The following is a 26,716-nucleotide window of genomic DNA, read 5'->3' on the forward strand; positions in this document are numbered from 1 at the left end:
TCTGAATTCAGGGATTAGTAAAGGTAGGTCACATTGATAAAGAGATGAGGCCAGCAGGGAACAGCCATGAAAAGGCACATAAATTGATCTACTTTAATTATGAGAAAGAGTTCTTAAAACCATACACACTGTCTTCTTAAGTATTGTTTTTAGGTTTGGGATTGACTAATCGGCTTCTGTTGCTGGTGAGTGGTAATTTCTGTTAATTAGGGGTGTACCATTTAGATGAGTATCTTCATTATCCAGAAATCTAGCAGTCAACAGATCTATGCAAGTAGGAAAAATAAAAAAAGGGGATTCATTTTTTTAAATAGCTGAAGAGTAACACCCGTGCTAGGAGCCTACTCTATTTGTCTGCCAAATGCGAACAGCAAAACAAATTGCTGAAAAATCAAAGGAGTTTTTTTGTTTCTGCAGCAGAGGAAATATTTAGCAAGCATATATAAATCTGATATCAAAAATACTAGCATGACTTTTAATTCCTTCTTAAAGATATATTAAATTTTTAATGAAAAAAATAAATCATGTATGCAAAACTATATTTAGGATGGAGATAGTCTGTGACCTCAAATGCTAAGCAGTAGAGTAAATTCACTGGTTTCTGAATTGGATGGCAGTTTTGAATATAAGGACCTCAAAAACTACTTAAATCAAGTTTCTAAAATTCTTAACTTTATTTAAGGCTAGTTTAAGTCCTGCAAGTCATTTTTTAGCAGAAGAATTTGGCAAAGGGTTTTCAATTATTGTTCCGGGCTCGCTATCTGACTTAAAAATGAGACACATAGTTATTCTCCTGAATATCTGAATCTCTAAGCAGAAAAACCTTTCCTTATAGCTCAAAATGTCAAAGTACCTGGCCTTGTTAGTTAATTTTTTTTCTTAGCACTGTCTTTGCAGTGCTTGTTTACGTTGTATGTAATGACTCCTTGTATCTTTGCCAATAGGAAGAAATGTGTTGAGTGTGGGTGGTGAGTTTGGAAGCAAATGACCATAAGCATATGTCTTTGCCTCTGAACATGTGCAGAGGCCCACCTAAGTACTCAAGTTCATGTCTGGTGTGTAAACCACAAAACCGTGTGCTGTGCTTTACGCTAATGGAACTCAAGCTCCACAAACAGGTCTCAGGAAACTCAGGAATATTCTGCTAGCATACATCATTTTAACAATTTTCTGGTTAAACCCCACATTATAATAGTAAATAGACTAGACAAGTTATTAAGAACAATATTTTATATCTAACTATGCACACAAGGATATATACTCCCCTTGAGGTGCACAGAGTTATGTACAATACTCCCATTTATGTTAATAGGCATTACAAGTCTGCACTGAGCAGAGAAATTCTCCTGAAGTATCATTGTTTACAGCATGTCTGATCTGTTTGCTTATTGTTTTTTCATAGTCAGTAAAAAGCTGTAGTGCAGTGGCTAAATCTGTATACCTATAGGCACATATATATTTTGTGCTTATGCTTAACATGTATCTTTTGGCAACACCTTTTGGAGTTCTGCAATAGCTCTCTGTGGAGTATTTGAGCTGCCATTTCAGCAATGGCATTCAATGCATATGCTCAGATTGCTAAGATGGCTACTTAGTTAAATTATTTTTTTTTTCTTGTTTCTGCAGACTGATTCAGAGATTCTGAATTTAGATCTTGGGTAGATGATATGTGTAATTGCCTGTATGAATAGAGGCACTTTTTTCCTTATTATATACAAATGTGGAATGCTCAACAACTGTATAATTGTCCTTCACTGGAATGACATGTGCCTGAAAATTAGGATCATACCTGGTTGTTACAGAAATGTAGAACTTGTGTTAGTACAGACAAATGAAAATGTCTTTGTCTTGTGCTTTGAATTTCAGGAGACATAAAAAAACAGCCGCTCTTGTAAATTGTCTTGTATTTCCTAATACTCAAGATGATAGGAATTATTGGACATTCTTGCTGTATAGATGTAGACTCCTTGGCTGTAGAACTATACTATTCAAAGATGTAGCTCAAATGCAGACCCAATTTTACTTCTCTTCTGTTATGTGCTATTCTAACCATGCTATGCAATAGAAAATACAGGCCTGATTGGTTCTTGCATGTCCCAGGGAACATCTATTAACCATACATTATTAGAACAATGGAGAAAAAAATATTTCATAATATTTTCCAGGGAATGTACTTCTTCTTAAGTGTTCCTAGAAAGTAAGAATGCTCATTTTATACCAGTTAATTTCTAAGAATTTTCATAAATTACATGGGAATTTACTGAGATTTTTTTTTTCGAAATTTACTGTTGACTGAGATCACATTCAGTCTACTTTATTTATATTTTAATGTTTTTCAATATAGAATTCGAACACTGAGATCACTAAGCAATCGACCACCATTAAGCCACTAAGAAAACAAGTCCTGGAAAAGGAAGAACGGATTCGCTAACGACAGGCCGAGTACGGTCCCTCTTCTATCCATTGTGTCTGGTGACACCCAGTGGCAGCTGTGGAATTCCTACAACGTCAACTGCTCCTAGATCCTTAAGAGAACGATGTACTCTCTTCATTGCAGTCTTGCATAGTGTTACAGGGTTTGGTTTTGTTTTTTTAAACTAGAGTAGTTTATGGTTAAATTGCGTTGTTTTATTTTTGTTTTTTTTTTTAAATTGGCGAGTGATAAGCTGGCTGAAGTATCTGTATGGAAGTAAGAATAGCTTAAGTCAGAACTCTAGAGTAGACTGCTTTATCCTTGATGTAAGTCGAAATGAATTCCTCAGCACCGTTAAAAACAGTCTTTCAAATTCAGTAATTCCTTGCCTAGGGGCTAAGAGACATGCCAAGGTTCAGATGCTTAAATAAGATTAAATAGCTAGTCTTATATTCATAAAAAAGTTCAAAAGGACAGTTGTATTTGTTTCTTTTTGAATTGATTCAGGTCTGCTATTCATTTTGTAAATCAAAAATTGTCATGTATGCAACTGATGCTTTTTATTCTACCTGCTGTAACTGATATAATACTGTTCTTCAATTATATTATGCTATCAACTATAACAAAGCTATTAGTATATCTAAATTTCTTGTCTGCCCAAGAGTTTAACTCCTCTAACCTTTCTGATTTTTTTAACTGAAGAAAGAATGCACTTTACTTAACTGAAAATACTTCATTTGAAAAATAGAGAGCCCCAAAAATGGTTAAATTTTAGATTGTTTATTTTCTGTTTCAAAGTGAATTTTTCCATCATAAGATTTTAAATTTAAAACAGTTATTGGATAGCATACTTTCTTTATAAAATAGATTTTATAATTTTCATAAGCTGTAAGATATAATAACTAAAATAACAGAGTATAAAGAAATTTTTAGGTGTGCTGTATTCCTGGGGATTTTTTTTAATACAATATTGACATTGTATTAACAGTGTTGTATTCCTGAACATACTACCATTCATTTTGATTTCATTGGCAAAAAATCTAGATATCTGGATATATTTAGGTATTGCTTGTGTTTATATTTAAAATATGAATTAGTGTTATAATAGTGGAAGCATTTTATAAGGCATTATTTTCTCATTGAACAAAGATTACTTTTTAGTGTATGAGAGTTTTGGGGGTTTTATGAGAAATTTCTGACAAAAGCTGATGCTATTTCTAGGTTTTGCATTTTGTCTCATCTGACACACAAGGATAGAGTTTTTTCAACTGTTTCTGTGAATTACTCAGTTGGATGAAAGGAGGCTTTCCCATTTTGCTTTCTTTTGAAAATAATTTCGTAAAAAATACTATTTGAATGATTGTTTGAGACATCAAAGGAATTTAATTAATTGAATTTTTTGGTTTAGCAGGTTTCTTTTCCCCTTTCTTGGTAATAGTTTAAGAATTATTGTGATTTCAGTTCAGATAAGCAAAAATCAAATAAAAAATATATTGCATATTTAGAAAAAGGTCTCTTTAATAAGAGACTGAAAGTGGGTTTAGTACTTGGCAACCAGGTAAATTGCAAGAACCGCATGAGTTTTCATTTTTGAAAGTGTTGCGGAGCTATAGGCATGATAGATTGTCTACTGCCTTTATACCTTTTATACCAAATTTTCTAGCAGTGACATGCAGTCCAGCTTCCCCTGCAGAATTTCTCAGTTGGAGAGGGATTTTACTATGAAAAGATATTTGATAGAAGACTTAAGGTCTCCTCTAAAAGAAAATCAAGAAAATGAGAAAACCTCAAATGAAACATCGGAAAGACTTGAGAGAAAGGTACTTCTTTCTTGCTATTCCTAGTTTTCGAAAAAACAGAAGCTGGTGGGTTTACAGAAGTTATTTCAACACACTATACATATTAAATCAATATATTGCTTAAAGCAAAGAACATACAGTTAATTGAAGGGTGTAATTCCCTCCACTATAATTTGTATGAAATCAGTATATGGTGATAGCTTGAATGGATTCAACATAGTTTAATTTATCTTTGTTATAGGTGTAATTAAGTATTAAGGTATTCAGAACACACAGTTGTGAGGATATGCTCTAAGTAGTGGGATTTAGTTTTATGCAATGTAAGTTCATAAAATACAATAGACCTGAAACAAGAGTGATTTTACATGACATATGCTAATGAAGTCCATGCATCTCTCCTGGCTATAGTAGTTAAACGCTTTAATATGTTAATCTATTTTCTACTGCAGTGTTATGAATGATTCACTGTTCTTAGCTTGAAGTAATTCTAACTGTGTAGGTAGTGGTTGACTTTTGTAGCAAATTATTTTCTCCTGCAAAATTTTAGTATGATTTTGCAGGAGGTAAGAGAACTTGTATATAGTTTAGCATATTTCCAAAAATACTACCTGACACATTGCACTTTGGCCTTCAATTCCAGAAAAAGATCATGATGTTTGGTTGTCTGTTAGGTTATGCAGTTTATAACCCCAAAATAGAAATAAACAATCTGCCAGTTTGCTTTTGTTTGCCTAGAATGCAAGTGCTTGCTGAATGTCACAAGCATTATTCCTGCTTGCAGTCATACAGCATTTGCAGCTCTGAAGAGAGCTACTGTATAACCCTCCATGCTAAAGATAAGGTGTTATTAAGAAATCCACAGCCAGAAAGTGAAAGCATAAGTAAGCAAGGGAGTTAAGGTATGACATGAGAAAAATATCTGGTTTTGGTTTTGTTTTTGGAATGGAATGTTGTGCTTTAGTGCTGTACTTGGAGTATTATAAGCACTTCATTTCCAGAGAATCATATTCCATACATTATTTTGATAATTATATGTGAAAATCAGCTTGATAAATTTTACAGTATCTTCAGCAAAAGATCAAAGAAATTCCCTGTTACTCGATATTGTCAGGAAAACTTTGTGATTAGCACTATAGGAAAGCTGAATGATATTTAGGAGCATTGTTTTTTTTCATTTTACCCTCAATCAGTGTTTTCATTAGATAATCATTATCTTAGAAGTTTTAAAGACTATTAACAAATGGACAGTTATTTTTTCAGCTGAGTTTGAATTTATGTTTTTATCTCTGACAAAAAGAGTTAGTGGAAGTTGCAGTTACTCCCTTTTGCAATTACTCTAAGTTTAAAACATATATGAACAAACAGCTCTGCAAATGAAGAGCTTTTCTTTATATTTAATGCAAGCCAAAACTTTATGTAACAAGATTGTTTGCAAACTGATCTCTACTGGCTCAACAGCAGAGATTTATTAAAGTCTGCAATTTCAGAAAAAGATACTTTAGTAAAATTATTTCTGTAGTTATATATTTTTATGTAATAAAGGTATGCTTAGTTCTGATTTCATTCTAATTTTGAAATTTTCTATCTTGATAGTCAATGCCTTTTATTATTTCAGGTGAAGGAACTGGCTGAATACGAAAAGCTTCCTTTGACTCAATGAAACAAAGATTTAATGTAGCTATGAAAGAGAAGTCTCAGTATGAGCAGATGTACCACAATGCCAAAGATGATTTGGAGAAATAGGTATAATAAGAGTTTTGATGGCTCCACTGTGGAACTTTTTCATACCTTACTTTCAAATGAAAAGTTGCAAGGTCATCAGCTTAAGCTTTCATAGCAGAATTGTAATCTTTTTCTCTGATGTAATTCAGTCACACTTCTGAAATTTAGATACTGAAACATGAACATAATGACTGACAATTAATCATTAATTTTTGCCATGAAATTACATACTATATGTTGGAAGTGAAATATTCTGTGATGTCAGCTGTGGTGTGGGAGGTTGGTTTGTTCATTCATGCGGTTTGTAATCCACCATACCTTCCCATCAGCTTTTATCATAGCACTGCTGTGTCTCTGTGGATGTGTTTCAGGACCTCAAGCTTATTAAACTAGGAAGCAAAATTATTGAGACTGAATGTTCTATGGCTGAACTTGAGACTGCTGCATCTCAACAACTACATGGCTAAACTGAGTACACAGGTTTCGGAAACTCTAAAGAAGGACCTGCTGCTCACTAGTGACAGAGTTCAAGACATCTGTGGAGGTTTGAGTGTTGATTTTCTTTTGAGTGTTCATCTGAATAAAGGTGTTTTTGATTGAAAGCAAAATGTAAAAGATTAAGCAAGGCTTTGATGCATTCCCTGTTCCAGAACAATGTTTGTAGTTGCTGTAGTGTTCTGGTGTCAGATCTGAATGAGGAGAAAGAATCACTGCCTCTCTCCCAGACTTTCAAAGACTTCCATAGCTTTTATTGGTCATCTTTTCATATATGGCTGCCATATACTTGGTCCCAAAAGAAAGTGGTTAGTTGTGTATCAGATTCCTTTGCAGCAAATAAATTCTCAATGCATTTAAATATAATAATTTGAATCTATTTAATACTGTGAATTACCTCATTTTCCATAGGCACATGCTTCTTGATTTAGAAATACTATATAAGCAAGCCTCTATGTTGCAAAATTGAAAGCATTTTTAAGAGTAGTATGTAAAATATTGTTTCCTTATATTCCTTCCAGGGCAGTAGTCACAGCACCGGCCTGATAGAGTTCAGGAAAGGTTTGGACAACGCTCATGGTGTGACACTTGGGTATGGTTCTGAGCAGAGCCAGGAGTTGAACTTTGATGATCCTTGCAGGTCTTTTACAGCTCAGAAGATTTTGTGATTTAATTAATGTAGCATATAACTACTGTACACTTTCAAAGAAGGCTCTTGCTTACTAGCCCATGAAACAGCCGCTTCCCTACTGCTCTGGGTTTCTGTAGAAGTGAGCTGCTTTCAGATATGTTTGAGGAAGGCTGAAGCATTCAAAGTAAAGAGTAAGGGAATTTTGATGCACTGGAAAAAGAAAGCATATATAGTTATCCCTTCAAAAATAACTTTCAACTCTGGATTGAAATTTAGTGCCTTAAATAGATGTGCATTACATCTTTCTGTCATCATCAGATGAGAAGTCACTCTAGGTAGCAGTATTCTGACCTGTAGCATTTGTCTGAAATCATCACATGTTCAGTTCAGTTTCTAAGTTCATAATAATTTCCTTTATGAAAAAAGACTGAACAATGTTGAATACATTTTAAGATACTAAATAAAAGTAATTCATAAACTAACTTATCTAAGGTGAAAATAAGATTTGTTTTCATGAAAAAGTGACTGTTATTAAAAAAGCTAGATATTTTATTTTTAAAGTTTATTGTTAAAGTGATTAATATTTTCTCTTTGCCTTTTGATGTAACTGTTGAAAAAGAGGTATAAAACTGATCACTATACCCATTTGTGAAGAAATATGCTGTCTATTCTTGAACAGATGGTAAATTTTCATGGGAGAAAATGTGCTTTCTTCTAATAATGAATGGTTAATGTAAGAGGAAGATATAGGTGTTCTTTCCACAGCTGCATGCTTATTTTTGACTCAATATGGAAAAAGCTGAATTAATCTAACGTAATATCTATTATTTTTAATTAATTACTCCTATGTCAATGATGAAAGAGAGAAGCAATTCAGTCTCCGTTCAGACAGCTATGAGTTTTGGAATGTCTTCACTGAGTAAAGTGAAAGTAGCAGTTACAGAAATAAGGAGATAAACAAATCATACTATCAATATTTTACATACCTCTGTAATGAAAAGTTTAAAAAAATTAGAAAATGAGAAAGTAAAAGATATCTGTTTCCAAAAGTAAATGTATTGAGTGGAATCACCTATTAACAACTATTATTATAGCTTCATTCACTGTTGAATAAGATGACAGCTTCATTCTTAATTATCATGAATATTTATTAGCACTTGCATGGTTGCACTAGATGTGGAAAATATGTTAATATGAAATAATAACAATAATATCAATAATAATAATAATAATAATAATAATAATAATAATAATAATAATAATAATAATAATAATAATAATAATAATAGTCGTGAATACTCTGCAAACTATTTTTTGAAAACAAAGAGTGCCTAAAAGTAAACTACTTTGTTTAGTTGGGTGCTAAAATCAGATTTTATTAACAATATACCATTGTAAAAAAGTAAAATCTTTGGCAATTTAGTGGAATTGTGCATATATCAAGTAAATCCTATTAAAATATCTCTTTTGTATCTGATATTATAACAAGGTATTGTGATAATACTTACTGTAATAAGTAGCAGTACTCCTTCCTCTTGAAGAGTGTGGCTCTTCTTTTGAAGTCTGGTCTGCCTCATTTCTTCTCTTCTGGATAGCTGCCAGGTCTACTTTTTACCTTGATTCTCACTCCAGTTCCAGTAATTTAAAAAAAAATCTATACAAAGATAAAGTTTAACCCATATATATCACTTAAACATGTTAACAAACTTATATGACCCTTTAATATGTCTGTTATTCTGATCACTCCATAAGCTTTACTTTTTACATTTTTCAGAGTGCAAGTGTAATTTTCTCCTCATTCTTAAATTGAATGCAGTTACTTTTCATACCCATTCCATGTGTCTTGTGGCATTATATATTTCTTTTTTAATGTACAACAATTAAATTATTTCAGAGCTGCTAATTAAGTTGCAGCTAGTTCCAGCTATAAATGGGACAACAGGGCAACTTCAGAGAAGAGTGTGACTGTTTATGGCATGCAGTGGTACTTGCTTTTAAAGTTATTGACAACACAGAACCACAGGATCTTGGATCTATTTGGATCAAGATAATGAGTTACAAAACCTAGAGAAGAGGTTTCTGGTAGAAATTCAATATACATCAGTGGATCACATTAGAGGATATAATGAATTACTGATTGAGCAAATATTCCATTACCGATGGAATGCAATAAAATGTTGCATTTCTGTGGTCACCCCAGTTTGGGACACTTACACAATGAGCTAAAATCATTTGATTGTAGAATCTAGTAATAGTTTCCAAAAATGCTGAAAGGAATGCTTATAAATTAAGACAGCTATGTCCAATGTGTTGTGATTATTTGATTTATTTTTGTTGGAGTGTGGGATAGGAATCAGGTCTTATGTGCTGAATGTCTTTCAGTGGAAACTGACAGGGCACCTGAAATAGTATAATTAGTATAATTATAATATAATATACATAATATATATATAGTAATATAATGTAATAGTATAATTCAGAGCAGTTCATTTGTCCAAAGCTGTTATGAGGAAGACATAGGCTAGTAGGAAATATGAATAGAAATTGTGGACTGTACCACTTTATTAAGTAATCAAAAAAGCACTGTTGCATAATTAGATGGTAGCTCCTTATGAGTATCTACTTTATTTTGGTAGGAAAGAGAGTAAAATATTTAGAAATAAGAGGCAACATAAACAAAGTGGAAAACAGATTTTAGATAACAACCTGAAAACATAAGCAACAATGGAGTATAAAAGATGGAGAAGATGCTGAAGAAGTCAAGAGGAAATCTTTGGGTAGCAAGGCCAAGAGCAGTGGTAAACAGGCAGGATTTAAAATTGTGCTACTACTAAGGTAGCTATTACAGGGCAGATGCTATCTATTATTAGATAAAAAAAAACTCTGTGTAAAGAGAGAAGTCACTGATTATTTCTGGTTTGTGTCTGGAAAGAAGTAGGTTGATGTCTCATGAAGATGCTGTAACATTCTTGATCTAATAGTAGCCAAGATTTTTAACATTGCATAGAAAGAAGTAGGATTTTCGGATTGAGAATTTTTATAGCCTACCACTTTATAGAGCTGGCTAAGAAATATTTCTCTTGCTGATCCTCATTTTGAATAAGTATTCAAAGTCAGTGCATATGTATTACGACACTGCCTAGAGTCTAAAAGAATGATAATATTGAGTCAATATTCAGAAAAGGTAAGATTTTACATTCATTAATCTGACTTTATTTCTGAATAAAATAGTGATACGAAATTCAATTATTAAAGTATTAAAGCATGGAAGTATAGTTATACTTCATAAAGTGCCTTTATGGAAAGCAAACTGTGTTGAGTAAATCCGGGATTTTTTTTCTGGAGAGTAGTACAAATTTAATTATAAATTAATTATATAATTTAATTATTAATTAATTATAATAAAGGTTTAATTTTTTTTAATATACCTTTTTTAAGGTCCCTGACCTACTACTGAGATATTCAGATAAAAAAAAATAGCATATGCAATATCAATAGCATGTTAAATGGATTAAAAATATCTCATGCTGTTGATCTGAAGAATAAATCATAAAATGTAGGTGTTTTTCAGAGTTCCATAATGACCAGAACTAAACTTGATTATTAAACATTTTCACAGAATGTCCTGATAAAATTTTTCCATGGTATTTATCAAGACTAAGAAATAATAGTGAAAATAAAGATGTAAATATACCAACTAGGCCAAATACACCTTTTTTATTACAGAAGAATGCAAACTACCTGGAAGAGGGATCAGGTGGCTCGGAGAGTATTTCAGATATCTTTTCTGGAGCTCATGTCTTTATCCTACCCCACTTCCTTCAGCAATAAATTCTCTTTGAATCATGAATTCAATTTTTATGGTGTACCAGGATTTTCTATAACATGTACTGTTAGATCCTCAGGTGGATCCTGCCAGTTATATGAAGCACAGCAACCAGAGCAAAATGTTCTTTGTTGTGTGTTTGTAGTACTTGTGAGAACTCACACAGAAAACAGCCATTGGATAAAGTTAAAATATTGCTATTAGACTGCTTGACTGGATTTCTATCGAAAATACAGTACAACATACTGATTTATTATAAAACTGCATGAATTCTGTTTTTCAGCATGTTCTATTTTTTTATCCTCCTCTAGACTTTGACTGACTGTATGTTTCTGTTAGAGGCTTTTGCAAGCCAAGACTCAAGAGTGTCGTCTGTCCCATTCAACTTGTACATCAGCAAAACTCATTTTAATCTGCAGTGATGATGCCTGCCTGAACATGAGACTATCAGAGCTTTTCTGACCTTGAGAAGGATTGTTTTGATAAGGCATCTATATTCAGCTGTGGTGGTAATAAATTGGTGATGACAGCTGAATGTTTCAGAATCAGTTGAGTGCACTTCTTACTTCCATACTACCTCTGTCATTTGGGACTTGTGTGCCTTCCACGGAGGATACCCTCTGCAGCACAGTGCACATCTGGTGTGTTCTGGCATTGTTCTTGGTAGTTCTCCAGTACAACCATCTGATAAAACTGACTGCCAAAATCAAGACCCAAGGTAGTTGACTTGGCAGGCTTAATGGATCTAAGTTGGGATCTAACACTCTCCCTCTTAAGACAGCTGCCCTCATTTTGGCTACTCAGAGCTGGGCTTGAGCTGGGCTTAAGCTAGGTGTGTTTCCCCCTCGCTCTCTTGTTTGACGTACATCTATGTTCACCAGCCACATGTGTCAGAGGACTTATTTCACCTCTGCTTGGCCAAGTGGTGTTCTGCCAGTTACTTGCCATTCAGTCAGTTTGCCTTATACCTTAACATATGTCAGTCTCTATTACCTTTGTGCAGTTTATCTTGAATACTGACAGAAGTTTTGCCATGGCCTATTTCCTCACTGCTATCTTGGGCTATAGTTCAAAATACAGATTTAGGTAAGTTAATGCTTTTATTGAAAAGCTATACCCCCAAATGAACCTCACTCCTCATTGCTGCCATTAGGAAACTTCCTCCCTACTCCATTTCTGATATGCCATCATAGACATTATCTGGGTTGATTGTGAGCTAGTTCATGAGAATTCAATTAACTTTCTAAAAACCTACAACACCAGCTTTTGTGTACCACAGAGTGTCAGAACAGGGACAGGTTTACATCGTTTCAGGCTGGAGATACTGGGACTGCCCCTTAGTGGAAGTGCTAACTTTAAATGATACAAAAAACTCCTTCCTGTTGCAAACAATTGGTAATTAATGACTAGCCACATAAAAAAAAATCCCAATATTTGGCACATTCCTGTTATTTACTATCCTTGTCTTTTTCTTTTGAACTGTTCTGTTCAATGGTAAAGCATTGCTAAGCAATATGTTCTTCTCAGGATGGCTGTATACAGAACATGTCCTATTTGCTCTTTATCTATAAAAAAAAACCTTAAAAATATTAGATATAATTAGTTGAGCTGGAAGGCACAAATATTTGGGAAATATTTTTACCGGGTTTACAACATGAGAGCAACACAAGTATACTGCTACTGTCTTTACTTTCAGTCACAAAGTCAGATACAAGGAAATCCTTGCAGACAACTCTCAGAATTCTCCAGTTAGTGAGACAGCAAGAGATGTTCTACACTGAACTTTGCTATTGCTGAATGTATTCTCAAACCCTATGGATTCAATTTTCCTGGCAGTACTAGTGCTCCAACGTCTCCAGGCCCAATATGTGTAGAACATTGTTTTTCAGATAGATACCCAGATCAGAAGCAGAATGATCATCTTTTTCTTTATCTGAAAAAAGAAGCTCGTAATGGGCAACTGTGAAATTCGATAATTGGCAAAAAAAAAGACTTTTTGTGGAAATAGAACTATTGTGTGCTGTACAGATGAAAACTGGTATATTGTGAAAATTTTGTGCAATTGTATCTGAGCTGTGACAATTTTGAACTGTTGTTTGACCAAAGAAAGATTTCTTCAGTGAGTCACTGGGACATTTTGCAAACAACAGCAGATATTATCACATAAATCAGCACTGTCAGTTTTGATTTGGAAGTGGACATCTTTAATATGACTTCAAGTTGCTGGAAAATTTTCTCCACTGGGAACACTTGAGAGCCAAAAGATAAGTATATTTCATTTATTACACTCCAAACTGTCAACACTTTACCTAGAAAAGTATACCCAGAGTGATTATTTTGGATTGTGTGGAGTACATGATAAGTCTGCCAATCTGTGTTCAGTCAGAACCAGCGTAATATTTGATTTCAGGAATATGTTCCACTATGATTAGAATCAGTGTTCTTACCTGTAGAATGTACACCTTAAAAGGTGATGTCCTATATGAAAAGTAAAATCTGTGTAAGAAAATCTCACCATTAAAAAAAATTAGGCATTTATTGCTTCTTCTTCACTGTACATGCTACTTTAGGAAAAAAAAAAAGTAGAAACACAGCTTTTATTATGAAATACCAACCTTTCTTGGTTCTGAGAAGAAATTGGTGATAAATTAAGCTAATCTCCACAAGGATTACTCTGCATCTGGGATTTAAACAAATTGAATCAGAGGCCTGAATAGTGACAGTGAATATCTATTAGCCTGTAAACAGAATAATAGGCCTTGTGAATTTTAATGAATTAAGTGAATGGCTGAATTCTTATAGTTTACAGAAGACATATGCTTAGTGATACATACAGTAGGCCAGGAACAGCATATACTGTAGATGTCTTTATGCATAAAATCTTGATAAATAAAAAGGAAGAATGAAGAGGAAAATGTGGAAAAGCATGTCCGTACTCTACTTTTTCTTAGCTTTTTAGACTTAGAAGGATAGCACTTCACTTTGGTTTTTGACTGTGATAGATAAAGACCATAACAGATGTAGTTTCAAATATATTGAATGTTTGTAGCTCTTACTTTTTATCTAATTCTGTATTAAGAATATAGGGATGTTGATTTAGATGATTCAACTGTTTAACCAAGTTGTAAGGTATGCCAGTTTTTTTGTAGCTGTGCATGTATATCTCATGCAAAGTTTAGATGCATGTCTGACATGCACAGGTGATTTTGTTGATAATGGTGCTATTTTCATTTTTCTTAAAGTGCAAGAGAACCATTTTCACAGACCATGACTATAATTGTAGATAGCATGTGAACAGATCCAACAAACTTGAACCGGAGACTGTTTTCATTCACAAAAAATTTCCATTTGTGCCTCAATAAAAAAAAAAAAAAAAAAAAAAAAAATCATGTAAGTTTAACATAAAATGAGATTGAAACAGGATCAGCTGGATCAGCTGGGCGCTAGTTGGAGACTCTGTACTGCATTTCCTGGAAGGGTCTAGATCCACTTGGGATTTCTTTAAATGTATTGGAAAGACTTCTTTTTAAAGCTCTTTATCCATTCCCTGCTGGACATAGAAAGATACTTAGTTTAAGGATAACAGCCAGTTGGAGGTCTAAAAGAGAGAAACAATGTTCACTGGAAAAAGGAATGACTGGAAGACTTCAGGGGTGGAGATAGTACATACGAAAGGTTCTGGGCTTGAAGTGTTTAGAAAGCCTTCTGGCAAAAATACAGGAAAATTAGAAAAACTTGGAAAGGAGGAAAAAAAGTCTCCAGTAATGATTTAATTAAGAGTTCACATAGAAATTGTTGTTTAATGTATGTCAATCAAATTGCTAAGAAAGCAAGCTGAAGCAGGGAGAACATAAAGCACTCAGTAATATACAGGGTCTTGTGAAGGTGTCCACAGTAACTGAGGAAGTTGGGAGTTAGGGGTATTCCCCAAGGCACATGCCAGAAGGGCTACAGAGAAGTAGGAAGAGCTCTAGGAAGAAAGAATCATTAAAAAAAAAAAAAAACACCAACAAATTACAGTATTTTAAGGAAACATAGTTGGTAAGTTTTATTGGATTTTTTAAGAGTCTAAGTAATGCCAGAGCTGACCTCTTTAAGTTGGGTTTCAGACACATTTGTTTCAGCAGTGCAGCAGTCTTACACAGAGCATCTGATTTATAGTTCTTAGGTTTTTTCTGTGTTTCTGCGGAAAGATAGCATAAGCTTAGACTCTGAGCTGAGTGTCAGGAAATCATGGTGTTCTTCACATCTTGGTCACTGACCTGCTATGTGACCTTTGGAGTGTTGCTTCACCTCAGTATTTCTTGGTCTGCCCTGAATATCTTTGTTTGTTACATCTGGTACAACTGTGCTGAATTTGTCTGCCCTAACTGTTCAAGATAATAAACTCCCTAAGATCCCAGGCATTTCTTGCTACACATGTGTGAAGCTCTAATTTCTGTCAGTGCTTTTTTTCCTTCTGTGTAAATAGCTGTAATATATGAAGTTTTAAAGGAATGATGGTACTTTAGCTAGCACCTGTGTAAATTAGAGGAAATTCTGTTGAAACTAAAGAATTTACAACAAGCAAAAAATTAATATAAATGAGGTAGTACTTAAATGCAGAAGTAAATAGGACCTTAAATTATTATTATTATTGCCCATTCCACATAAATAGAATTTTAGAAACCAATACATTTTGACAGAAATATTCTGCCTGTCATCTCATGCTGATTATACATATTTCAACTCATTCTCAGCTATAAAGAAAACTATTGTTTTTTCTCTGTTATAGGTCACAAAACATGGTAATTATGCTGAAAATTTAGCAACAGTACAATGAAAACTATGAAGTGTTCGCTGATACTTAACAATCAACATCAGACTGAAAACATTTGGGTCTACAGTTCAAGTTTTTGACAGTCCTAAAGCTTAATATACAGGAGAGATCAGATAATCATAAAACTGTAAAATTATATATGACCATTAGTCCCTCATATTAGTAGCTACCTATACATATTAGTATAAATGAGGTGTCCAGCTGATGCAGTAAATCGTACTTAAAGATATTACAAAAAATGTAATGAAAAAAAGCAGGTTTTAAAGACAAGATTTCAGGCATAAAGTGTGACAGCTAAACAGTTCTCAAGAGAGGATTAGAAAACAAAAAGAAAAAGTGCTGGCCAGAAATACAAAGGCCTTTAATTTTTATTCACACAGGGAATTTTAAAACACATAAGTGTACCTTTAAGATTATATGGTACGTTCTCTACTGAAACATAAACTACATTGTAATTGTAATAGTAAGTCCATTGCTGTATCTTTTAAATATGGCTTGTTTTGAAGACAACCTATAATTAAAATCGTTCCATGACTTAAGTCACTTGTCTTTGTATTTGTAAATAAATTATTTTTTTTTCAGAACATAGCACAATGTATTAATTTCCATTTTTTATAATGTCAAATACAGAACATCAAATTGAAATATTTTCAGTATTCTTCCCTATGGTTTTTCTGCACCTGGATATGGTTTAGGAAATGCAGTCAAAAGAAGATTCTGAATTTTTTAGTCAGAAATATATGGTTATAAAGAAACAATTTGTTTTTAATTGTTTTGAATTGAGAGGGACTGGTGTTTTGCTAGAGTCTGTAGGATGAGGTATTTTGGAGAAATCAAGAGCCAGCCAAGGAAGACTTCCACCCCTAATGGCAAGTAGGTATAGCTCCGTATAAGCAAGCATAGTTTTACAAATTCAAATCTTGCCATTGATGGGGATGAGATTATAAAATTTTATGCAACAAAGTTACTAATTTCTGTCACTGTATCTTATTATTCTTACTACATTTAACTGAGTTTTTGGGGTCTGCGGTACTAAGTGCCAAGGAGAATAAATTTTTTACGCAAATACTGAAATTGTCAGACCCTTTTTATACTGTATGACTTGAGGGATTCTCAGAAAAGCCACAGTGGGTTTAGATTTAGTAGTTGAAAAAGAAATACTGTGAAAATCTGTGTATATGTCTTCAGATGTGTGTTTTGGGACGTTACAGAATTCACCTTTTCTATTTCACAATCTATCAACCATACCTTAGATCCATGGAGAAGGTAGGGCTGGGCTAGGATGTTGGACTGCAAACTGGAGATAGCTTTTGCTATCTCCAATAGATAGCAAAATAACCAATAGGATAGAAAAGAATGATAATATTGTAAATTACTTCAATGAATTTTTCAGATCTTGTCTCTTATAATCTTAATTATGTTAATGTGTGTTCAGGTTTGCCTGTGTTAACTGAAAAATCAGGAAATCGTGAAATATCAGGTTGTAGATGCAACTGTGATACCACATTATTTTACATTCAGACTGCAATTTCTCTGTATTTATGTAAAGTGGAATTCTTTGAGGTCATCAGGTGAGGCAGTTTTTCCAGGCCATGTGTGCTTTTATCTTACACTTATCACTGTGAAGTTGTGAGCACTGTTCTCAGTGCCAATCAACATAAGAATGTTTAATTTAAATCACATATATTGGTCTGATATCTAGCTTTAGAGGATTTCTTCCTTTCAGCTATTTATTGAATTAGACTTTGAAACTTTGCATCTCTGCTAGATTTTGGGTGTCACACTAATATTCTCTTAAATGTATCTTTTTGATTTTTGAGTGGTTTAACAAATTCAATGGTTTACTGGTTTACTGTATTCTTAATAGAAAAGATAAAAAAATCATATCTTTGTTCCTCCAAGTACACAAAACTATGGGACACATGGTATGAACATGTATATTAATAGCTTTTAGAATTACAGCAGAAATTATGACTTTAGACAGGTAAATAAAACCAATTCATCACCTTATAAATGTGGCCAGTGTGACATTAGTAAAATAATGTTATTAACACTTTAATATTTGGCTGCAGAAGCTTGGTGAACTTGGTGAAGTAAGGTAAGTCTGTATGTCCTCTACATCTTTACTAAGAGGGCATCTGCTGGAGTCTCTAAAAATGACATGTGATCCCTGTGAACTGTAAGAATGAAATCAATCTCATGAGGCTTTCTTATTCCCTTGGGTCAGAATGCTACATGTTATAGCCCTAAGCAAAACAAGTCTGTTGTAGTGGTCTTTTTTTTGTGTCTTGTCTTGTCCCTTTTCTGATTAAAAAAGGTTATGCCTAAAGGTGTGTTTTTTTCAAGTGAAGGACTTGAGGTAATTTAAATAACATATATAAATATATATTAAACAACATATATAAAAATGAAATTATTACAGAAGTGTTTTCAGTCCTGCTGTGATATCAGTTTCAGCATTATTACTGAAAGTACTTTGAAAGTCATTTTTCATGAGGCAATAAAGAACAAATAACTATGCTTTCATTGAATATTTATCTGAGCTGCTGAAATGGTATATGACATTTATCTTTTTGTCCCATTTTGTCCATTTATTCTGGGGTTTTTTTGTTGATTATGAGGTATTTGGGGTTGTAATATTTCTCAGCCTTTTTGCAACATTAGGATCTGGCCTAACCCTAAGCCAGCAAGAAGCATTCCACCACAAAAGTAGAGTTCTTTAAGCTCAGTGTTCAGTTCTGTGAAATTTAGCTCATATTATTCACAGAAAGCTTCAACATCTTCATAACACTTTTGACTCTTTAGGAAATTAACCTTGTTTCATAAAAGATTTTTCCACTTAATTTTTGGTTTAACACTTTGAGCCACGTCCATTTACTTTTCTAATCTGAAAAACAAGCGAGTTTCTAAAATTACTTTTATCTAAAGACATCTCCATATTGAGCTACACACACAATACTACATACAAAATTGTTCTGTATATTATATTATATTCTATTCTTCTATATATTTGTGGTTGGTTGACCTGGCCAGCAGCTAAGCACCATACTTTGTTGACTCCCTGCTTGCTCCCTTCCCCCAGTAGGACTGGGGAAGGAATAAGAAGTGCAAAAGTGAGAAAACTTGTGTGTTGGTAAGGACAGTTTAATAAAGGAAAGAAAGGGGGATAAATCCCTAAGGAATGTAGATCAATGCCTAGTCAGTCTCTGAGCTGACAAATCACCATCCCCCTCAGATTTTATTGTTAAGCAGTGTATGTGTGAAATGTCCCTTTGATCACTCGGGGCCAGCTGTCCCAGCTGCGTTCTCTCTCTACATTTTGTGCATCCCAAGCCCACTTGCCGAGGTGGCAGCATGGGAAACAGAAGACCCTAACACTGTGCCAGTGCTGCTTAGCAATGTCTGGTATGTTATCAGCACTGGTTTATTTACAAATCCCAAACACTGCACCTTGGTAGCTTCTGGAAGACAATTAACTCCATCTCCATTTGAGCTGTAAGATAAGCCAGCAGGAAAGAAGACTGGCCTGGTTAGTAGAGACCTTAGGCTCAAACTGCTGACAAAAAAAGGTGTAGCATATCTGGAAGGATGAAAAAGTAATTTGGGGGAACTAAAAAGATGTTGTAAAGTATGTGGAGAGAAAATTAGAAGGGCCAGAGCTAAACTGAACCTTAATTTGGCTACTGTGGTTAAACAGGTGATACAGAAGGTCTCTTCCAACTTTGATGATTCTGTGATCTCAGCCACATGCAGCACACTGTTATTACTATTGTGCAAAATACAGTAAAACTTAAAATTATCCATGACTTCTGAGCCACTTGTGAGCCATGGGCTCTGCCATGATACCTGCACCACTGCAAGACTGAAATCTGGCTTCATGTAGGTACAGTGGTAGCTAGCATCAGAATTGGTCTTGGGACCATTAAGTTTTATTATGCTACAAACAATAATAGTGTGTAAATTAAGATGGTAATTACAGGAAAATTTTTGGCATTGCCTTGGTCATACAACATTATTTAGGGCCATTGATCAAATTATGCTAATTCCAGGATCAACGAGTGCCAGTGTTTTGGGATGTGAAGACCTTATTAATAGTGTGCTGTCAGGGTCTTTTTGTCACTAAGGCTACTTGAGTGTTTAATTAAAAATGACCTTTTAATTGAAAGAAGACCTTTGTCTTTATACATCTCAAAACTGGCAAAAGATGTAGTGCTAAGAAGTGATTACATGCTGAGCATAAATTTGAGAACAATATATTCTTAAAAATGAATATTTGAAGTAGTGAAAATAAAGTAAAAAGGCTTGTAATGGATATATTTCAGAACTCTGTGTAGCCAAAGATCTGTAATGTATACTATATAAATGATACGGAGTTGTTTGATAATTCAACAATTGCTACTGATTAAAAAGGTCTAGGAACTATAAGGTCATTTTGTTAGATTTTTAAGCTTCTTTTTTTTATAGTCAGATCAGTACCAGTTTCACTGGTCTAACAAGAAGTGGTGTAGAGTCATTTTAGGAATTAATCAAGAATTCCTATTCCAGTTGGCTGGTAGCAGTAAAATGTGTCCCACTTGAATAGCTCTGATGGTAATATCTAAGTTAGGAAAATGGCTTTGTTAACAAAATATTCTATAGATTTGACAGAAAAAGAAAAAAACAAAGAGAAAATCTCAAATCCTAGTGTTACAGGTACTAATAAAGGCATTGTTATAAATCAGTATAGTGCAGAAGTCATGTATTGCACTTTTAGGTAGCTTGCATCACCAGTGTGATACCTTTTCATATTTTTCATTATGCTGTGCTGCCTAGGTGTGTAGTTCTGAGTTTCATATTAAGTGTTAGTGAGCTCTCTACACAGGGTAGGTAGACAAAACAATTCCTTTTCCAGCTCGATATCAAGGATGATCGTTAAAAGTTTCAGTCCCAAAAGCATAAACAACAGTGGATTGAAGAGAGAAAATAAGAAGGATGGGATTTAATAATCTAAAGCAGTGATTGGACAATTAACTCCAATATGCAGATGTACCAAAGCTTCTAAAAGTGTGAGACCTCATAACCAGTTGTCCATTTTTTTAGGTCCATCATGGGTGTAGCCCTGGCCAGGGACTTGTTCTGCCCAAGGTGTGTCCTTTAAGGCCTTTCAGTAAATACCTACTTTATTCTTAACTATGTCTAGCCTCTGTTCTAGGACAACCTTCTCAAGGCATCATATGTATGCTTATTAGTTTAAAAATAAGGAATTTGAAATACAGAGAGGGAAATGTTTTAGTTCAAAATCTACTCCTAGCTCCAGAATGCATTGGATCAAATTCTTAATCACACAACAATGTTGTACTGGCTTCAGTACACTCTTTAGCAAAACCTATGCTGCTTAGTTCTTGAGTTTTATACTCAGTTTCTAAAACCTGTGTGGCTTGAGACTGAACAGTTAGTTCTATATTGGAGCATGAACGAAGATATAAATTAAATCACTAATAAGTAAATAATTTAGCACTTGAATACATTAGGATATGACAGATGAGAAAATATCAGAAGAAAAAGCAACTTAAAATCATAGGAAGACTATAATTTTTTAAGGCACTTGTTTAGTGACAAAATTTATATCATAACATTATATCAATAACATGAAGGAAGGAGGTTCAAAAATAGCTAGTCTTTCAGAGTCCAATTTGAAAGTCCATAAAATAACCTTATTTTTCACATATGGTTTGTGCTCCACATATGCTTTAGTGTATTTGAACTGCTCAAGGGACAGAGGAATTGAAGTACAAGTCCTCCATATGTATGATCTGCTGTGATTATATATAAAATGTATGCTTGCATAATAAAATCTATTAGCTGTAATTTTCTCTTTCTTTGATTTTTGTTTAAACTTTCTTTTTCTTTGTTATTTTTTTTCTTTTTTTTTCTTTAATTTTTATTCCTTTTATTTTAAATTGATGCTATAGATTCTTCTGTGTCTTTCTGGCACCTTCATTTCTGGAACTGTGGGCTAAAAGCCAATTACACTGGAGTTGCAGTTTCTGGATTCCACTGTTGCTATCAGCTTGTTCATTCATCATGAGCTTCTTTTGCAGTTGGGATATACCAGTAACATTTATGTAATAATGTCAAATGACTATTGCCTGGCAATGTTTCTGTGATTCTTAAGGCATTCAAGTGGATGCTTAACATTGTTTATTATCATGGGTTTTTTGTCTGTTTTTGGTTATTTATCATTTTTTGGTAGCCTTTCCAAGTGGCTTTGTAGGTAATTTTCTTTATATTTTGCTCCTTTAATTTACATTTCCTCTTTGCACCAGGTTATAAATGTGCATATTCTAGAGTGATTACTTATGCCTGAGAGACATTTCTTTTTAAAACATGGGAAGCTGATTCAATTTGATTGAAAAAGTAGGATTGAACTTAATTTTCCATTCTCAAATACATCTCCTATATGTTGCAAGAGACAATTTACTGTTATACCATTCAGATGCTACAAAAACATACCATTTATCTGCACTTTTTTTATAGTGTGTGCTTTTCTTTTTGGGGCTGCCTCTTCTCTTAGTCTATTTCTTTCTATGAGCTTAGTTCAAGTTGCCCTAAGTCCCTGCCCATCACATTTCAAGTTTATCCATTCCTCTCAGCTCTGCACTTGCAGATAGGTTTATGTCTGAAATAGTTTGTTGGAAATTCTGTGGATGGAGGGACCCACACTTGAATCAGAAAACTGGACAAATTTTACTGTATCTCCTCTCCCCAGATTTGTGGCAGTACATTTTTATTTTTAATAATTAAGCTTTATTAAATGCAGAAAAACGTAAAGTTGTGAAGTGGTAGAAAGAAAACAATCTTGGAATTGGATGAGTCTGCTGTGCCTTCGTTGAAATGTATTGGCAAATGCTCTCTAATGCCTGTTTTGGATATACTAGAGGCCATAGAATACTTTACTCAAAATGCCAATAAACAGGCTTCATAATCCTGTTGTCAGTTTCTGTGAAATGAAGGCATTCTGTAGTATAAGAATTTGAGGAGCTGATCAGCCACTACTGAGATGTAAGATGAGCTAATAAGATGAGCTTCACTAGGATGATCAACAGAAAACCTTCTTCTCTCATTTTAAACTCAGCCAAGTTGTCTGTGTTGACAATCACAGTTCTGATTGTGTCATGGAAGTTGAATATTCTAGGAGGATCTTCTGAAAATGGATTGCTACTCTTGTTTGTCAGTCAACAATTTTAAAATAAAATTGTCTTGCTCAGCTTTTGATGAAATCTTTTTGTCATAGTAACATAAATATTAAACCAAAATTACTTCAGTTATAAAACTGATGAATTACACTGATGTTGAGTGTTATTTCATTTAACCAAAGAACTTAAGATATAGGAAAGGTAGGAACTCGGTAGCCAGGACAGTTTTGAATTACCCTCTCTTGCTGGGAAACAAAATTTCAGGTTTTGAATAAAGAGGTGTACTGATGTTTCTGCATGCAGAGAATGTCAATAAGTTTTAAAAAAATTTAAAAAAAATTATATTTGACCACAGTGAAGCCTAGCAATTATGTTCTTATTTCTGTTAGACTGGGTCAGGAAAGAATTTAGATTGATTCTGTGGAAGCTGCTTTGTATTACTAATGATTTCTTTATAAGAATAGTAACTTTGCTAAAGATATACCAAAACAGTATGTACATTTAAGAACATTTTTTGGTTTACTGTATTAATTCGTATTTTCTGTTCTAGGTAGCTTGTTTTTTTAATATCCCAGCATGTATACTGTTGAACCAGTAACACAGAATGAAGATAATTCCCATCTAAAGGAACTTAGGCTAAACAATACTGATTTTTCCATCTTATGTGCACTATTAAAAAAAAAAACAGTATAGTATTTTTTGCTTATGTCTTCTAGACTCTAACCAGAGAGTTACACCACAGCGTACAAGAGCAGAGAACAAAAGTTAAACTGGCAAAAAAAATGGAAGAAATGAAAGCATGCAAAAAGAGTCTTTCCCAAGAGAGTCTTCAGTTGGCAGCATCTATCCTTAATGTTTAAACAACTGATCTTTATGAAATACTACAAGAAGGAGATGATGAGGTAAGTTATTTTAAGGACTTCAGTAAAAAAGGCGTAGATGAGAAGATTCTGACTATATCCCTCCTTGAGGAAAAGGATTTGCAGGTAAAGATTGAAATTTCATTGTGCAAGACACAGCACAGAAATCAAGAAGGATTTAATCTGAATGAAAAGGTTAGGTTAGAGGCTCATAAGGTGGCAAGACTTATGGCACGTATAAATATAAACATACTGCTTTGAGCATGTTTATGTAGAGATATTATTCAGTATTTTCCTTTCTTGTGAAACTATTTGGCAGGATTGTACATTTTAAATAGACTTCTGCATTGAAGAAAACAAAATTAGGATGTGCCTTTCTGCGCCAGATTGATTTTGTTGATACTTCCTTTCTGAATTGTTGCTATACAACAAATTGTGATACCTATTAAAGGTATTTCTGGTAGACAGATGGTTTCTGGGTGAATTCATTGCCTTTTTTTGTTGATTCTATCATACATTTTTCTATGAAATATTTGATAGTGTTTCATCAAATCACTCTATTAAATAGATGCAGTGATAGGATATCTTATCCAGATTTATTTAGTCCTGATCAAATAATAAATGAAAAAGCCTGTACAGTTACTTTAGCAAGTGTCTAGGAGCTGCCCATTATTGTAGCAGTACTCTGGTGATGACTTAGATTTAGCCTTGTTGGAGCTTTATATTAAAGAGGTCACAAAAAGGGAGTCTTCCCGTAGGTTAAATAATAGTGCATAGTATGTGTATGCACTGATAGGGGATTACACTCATGAATACAAATAAAATGGGCTGGTCCCTGCTCTGTTTACTAACATTTGTGCAACCCTATAAAGTGATTCAATTTGACAGAGTTGTTCCATACTTATCTTATTCTCAGAGTAATTTCTACATCCTGTATCATTTTGTTTTAGTCACTGTGAATATATGTGTAAAACACATAAACATATTTAACTCTAAATATAAAACAAATTTATTAGACAGGAGATGAATTTACACTACACATACAGTACATATTCCATCTATCAGTGCATAGACTCAGGCACCTTTATGTTGAACTCATACAATTTGGACATAGATCACACATACACCAGCGTATTCATATGAAAAGAACATGCTATGCACATTTCTAGAGGCATGCACAGACACAGGTAGGCTTAAAAATTTAATAGAGCACTGATACTTGGTGAGTATGTTTCAGATAACTAATTTTGCAAATGTGATTCCGACTTCCACATGCTGTATACTTAATGTACACTCAGTTACACATTTCCTTTATTGCTCCTGATGTTTTTCTATTTTTAGGAAACAGAAAAGACAAAAATGGAATTGGAAAAAGATAAAGAATGTCTATGGCATATACAGAAACTTCTTGAAGCACAGGTGCTCAATTTATATCATCCCACAACGAATTATAACTCTCTGTGCTGATTAGCGAAATTATTTTAGATTGTAATTGATACATTGTATTTTTAATTATGGTGCTGTTGGTCTCAAGCTATACTGTGATGAGCAATGTGATAACCTTGTTTTGTAGCACTTCCTTTGTATTTCTCTTAAAATCAGAGTTACTGTATAGAACTGAAGAGGTGTTAATCAAGGATTTGTGATAGTTAACAGCTAACTTAAGGCAACATAACTAGTAAAACAATGCTGGAGAATACCAGCGCAAATCTTGGCAAATGTGTTAATTGAATTATTGAAACACTGTATAATGCTTGCTAGAGTGAAAATGATCTGTTCTCTCATACCTCTTAGGAAAAAGAGACTTTTTTTTTATGTGCCTTTAAAGTTACTAGTTGTTATGGACACCTGAGGAGTTCATGGGTTTCTGTGACCTTTTACTGTGGACCTGTTTCCAGTCAATTCATGTTTTCCTCATAGCCAGACAGCTGTTTATTATCGTGTCTTCTCGCATTCTCTACAATATTTTCTACTGAGACCTCGAGCAGCTTGTTAGTGGGAAGTAAATATTGATTTGGCATCCTGTCAATGCAGAAAGAATGAAAAAATTTCCACCAGAGGCCCCTCAAACATTTTCCTATCGACATTTTCTGGGCAGAGAGGAAAGCTGCATAGAGGATGACAAGTCTGAGACTAGCAGAAATCCCTGAGGGGTCCATTGAGACTGCTGCTGTGACCTGTGTGATACTTTTTCTTCTCTTTCAAGTCTTTTTTTTTTAATACACAGAGAGTCTGCTGGGATGCTCCCCTCTTGTAAGTGATCAAGGGCAGTTTATTGGCAGGTGAGAGCCCAGCTTTTCTAGCCATAGTCAGCTTTTGTTTGGACATCACTGACAACATACATTGACTCTTAAAACTTTTCTGTTATATTTTTAGTTGTCTCTTTTATTTAAATGATGGGCAGCTGATATCTGGACAGAAATAAAACTTGATTTTTAAATACAGTGTTTCTAATGCATATTCACTAGCATGGGTTCATTGGTGATGTAGTTAATATCAGTTAATGTGAATGATTGAAAATATTTTGATTGTCATTTTAAAGGAAAATTCACATCAGATTTATATATTTTACCATCAACAACCTTTGTATTGAGATTGTATTCTCTGAGCAGATTTCTAAGAAATAACAGATTTTCTCTCTTCCATTATCAAAACTTACTACCATGAAGACTGCTTAATTGCTGCAGCAGAGGAGATAGAAATAGCAGTGTGCTTTTACTGGCATTGTCAGAAAAACTAGCATTTTAATTAAACCTCATAATGCTACATGAAACTCAGCATTAAAAGAACAATTATTTATATTCACTCAATTGCCTTAATTTTAAGAGTTTTTTTAAACATGTATAAATTTCAAGATTCTGTTCATACTATGAAGTCCAAAATATGAATCAGATTAATGGAATATACTGAACACTTCTCGTTCTGTTTCTCTGTTATTTGGTAAATTGCTAAAAAACTACGCAGAATTTTAACCAG

General features: G+C 33.8%; 1 protein-coding gene across 1 annotated transcript in view; it reads left to right on the plus strand.

The window, feature by feature from the left end:
* Nucleotides 1–26,716, plus strand: part of CNTLN (centlein) — a 192,034-nt gene that overhangs the window by 158,920 nt on the left and 6,398 nt on the right. Inside the window, 8 exon segments of the mRNA XM_033511379.1 lie at nt 2,345–2,442; nt 4,107–4,233; nt 5,828–5,843; nt 5,846–5,955; nt 6,306–6,397; nt 6,399–6,486; nt 23,597–23,782; nt 25,082–25,159. Coding sequence (XP_033367270.1) covers nt 2,345–2,442; nt 4,107–4,233; nt 5,828–5,843; nt 5,846–5,955; nt 6,306–6,397; nt 6,399–6,486; nt 23,597–23,782; nt 25,082–25,159 — 795 coding nt within the window.

The sequence above is a fragment of the Parus major genome, chromosome Z, assembly GCF_001522545.3.
Source record: "Parus major isolate Abel chromosome Z, Parus_major1.1, whole genome shotgun sequence".
In the NCBI taxonomy this organism is placed as follows: domain Eukaryota; kingdom Metazoa; phylum Chordata; class Aves; order Passeriformes; family Paridae; genus Parus; species Parus major.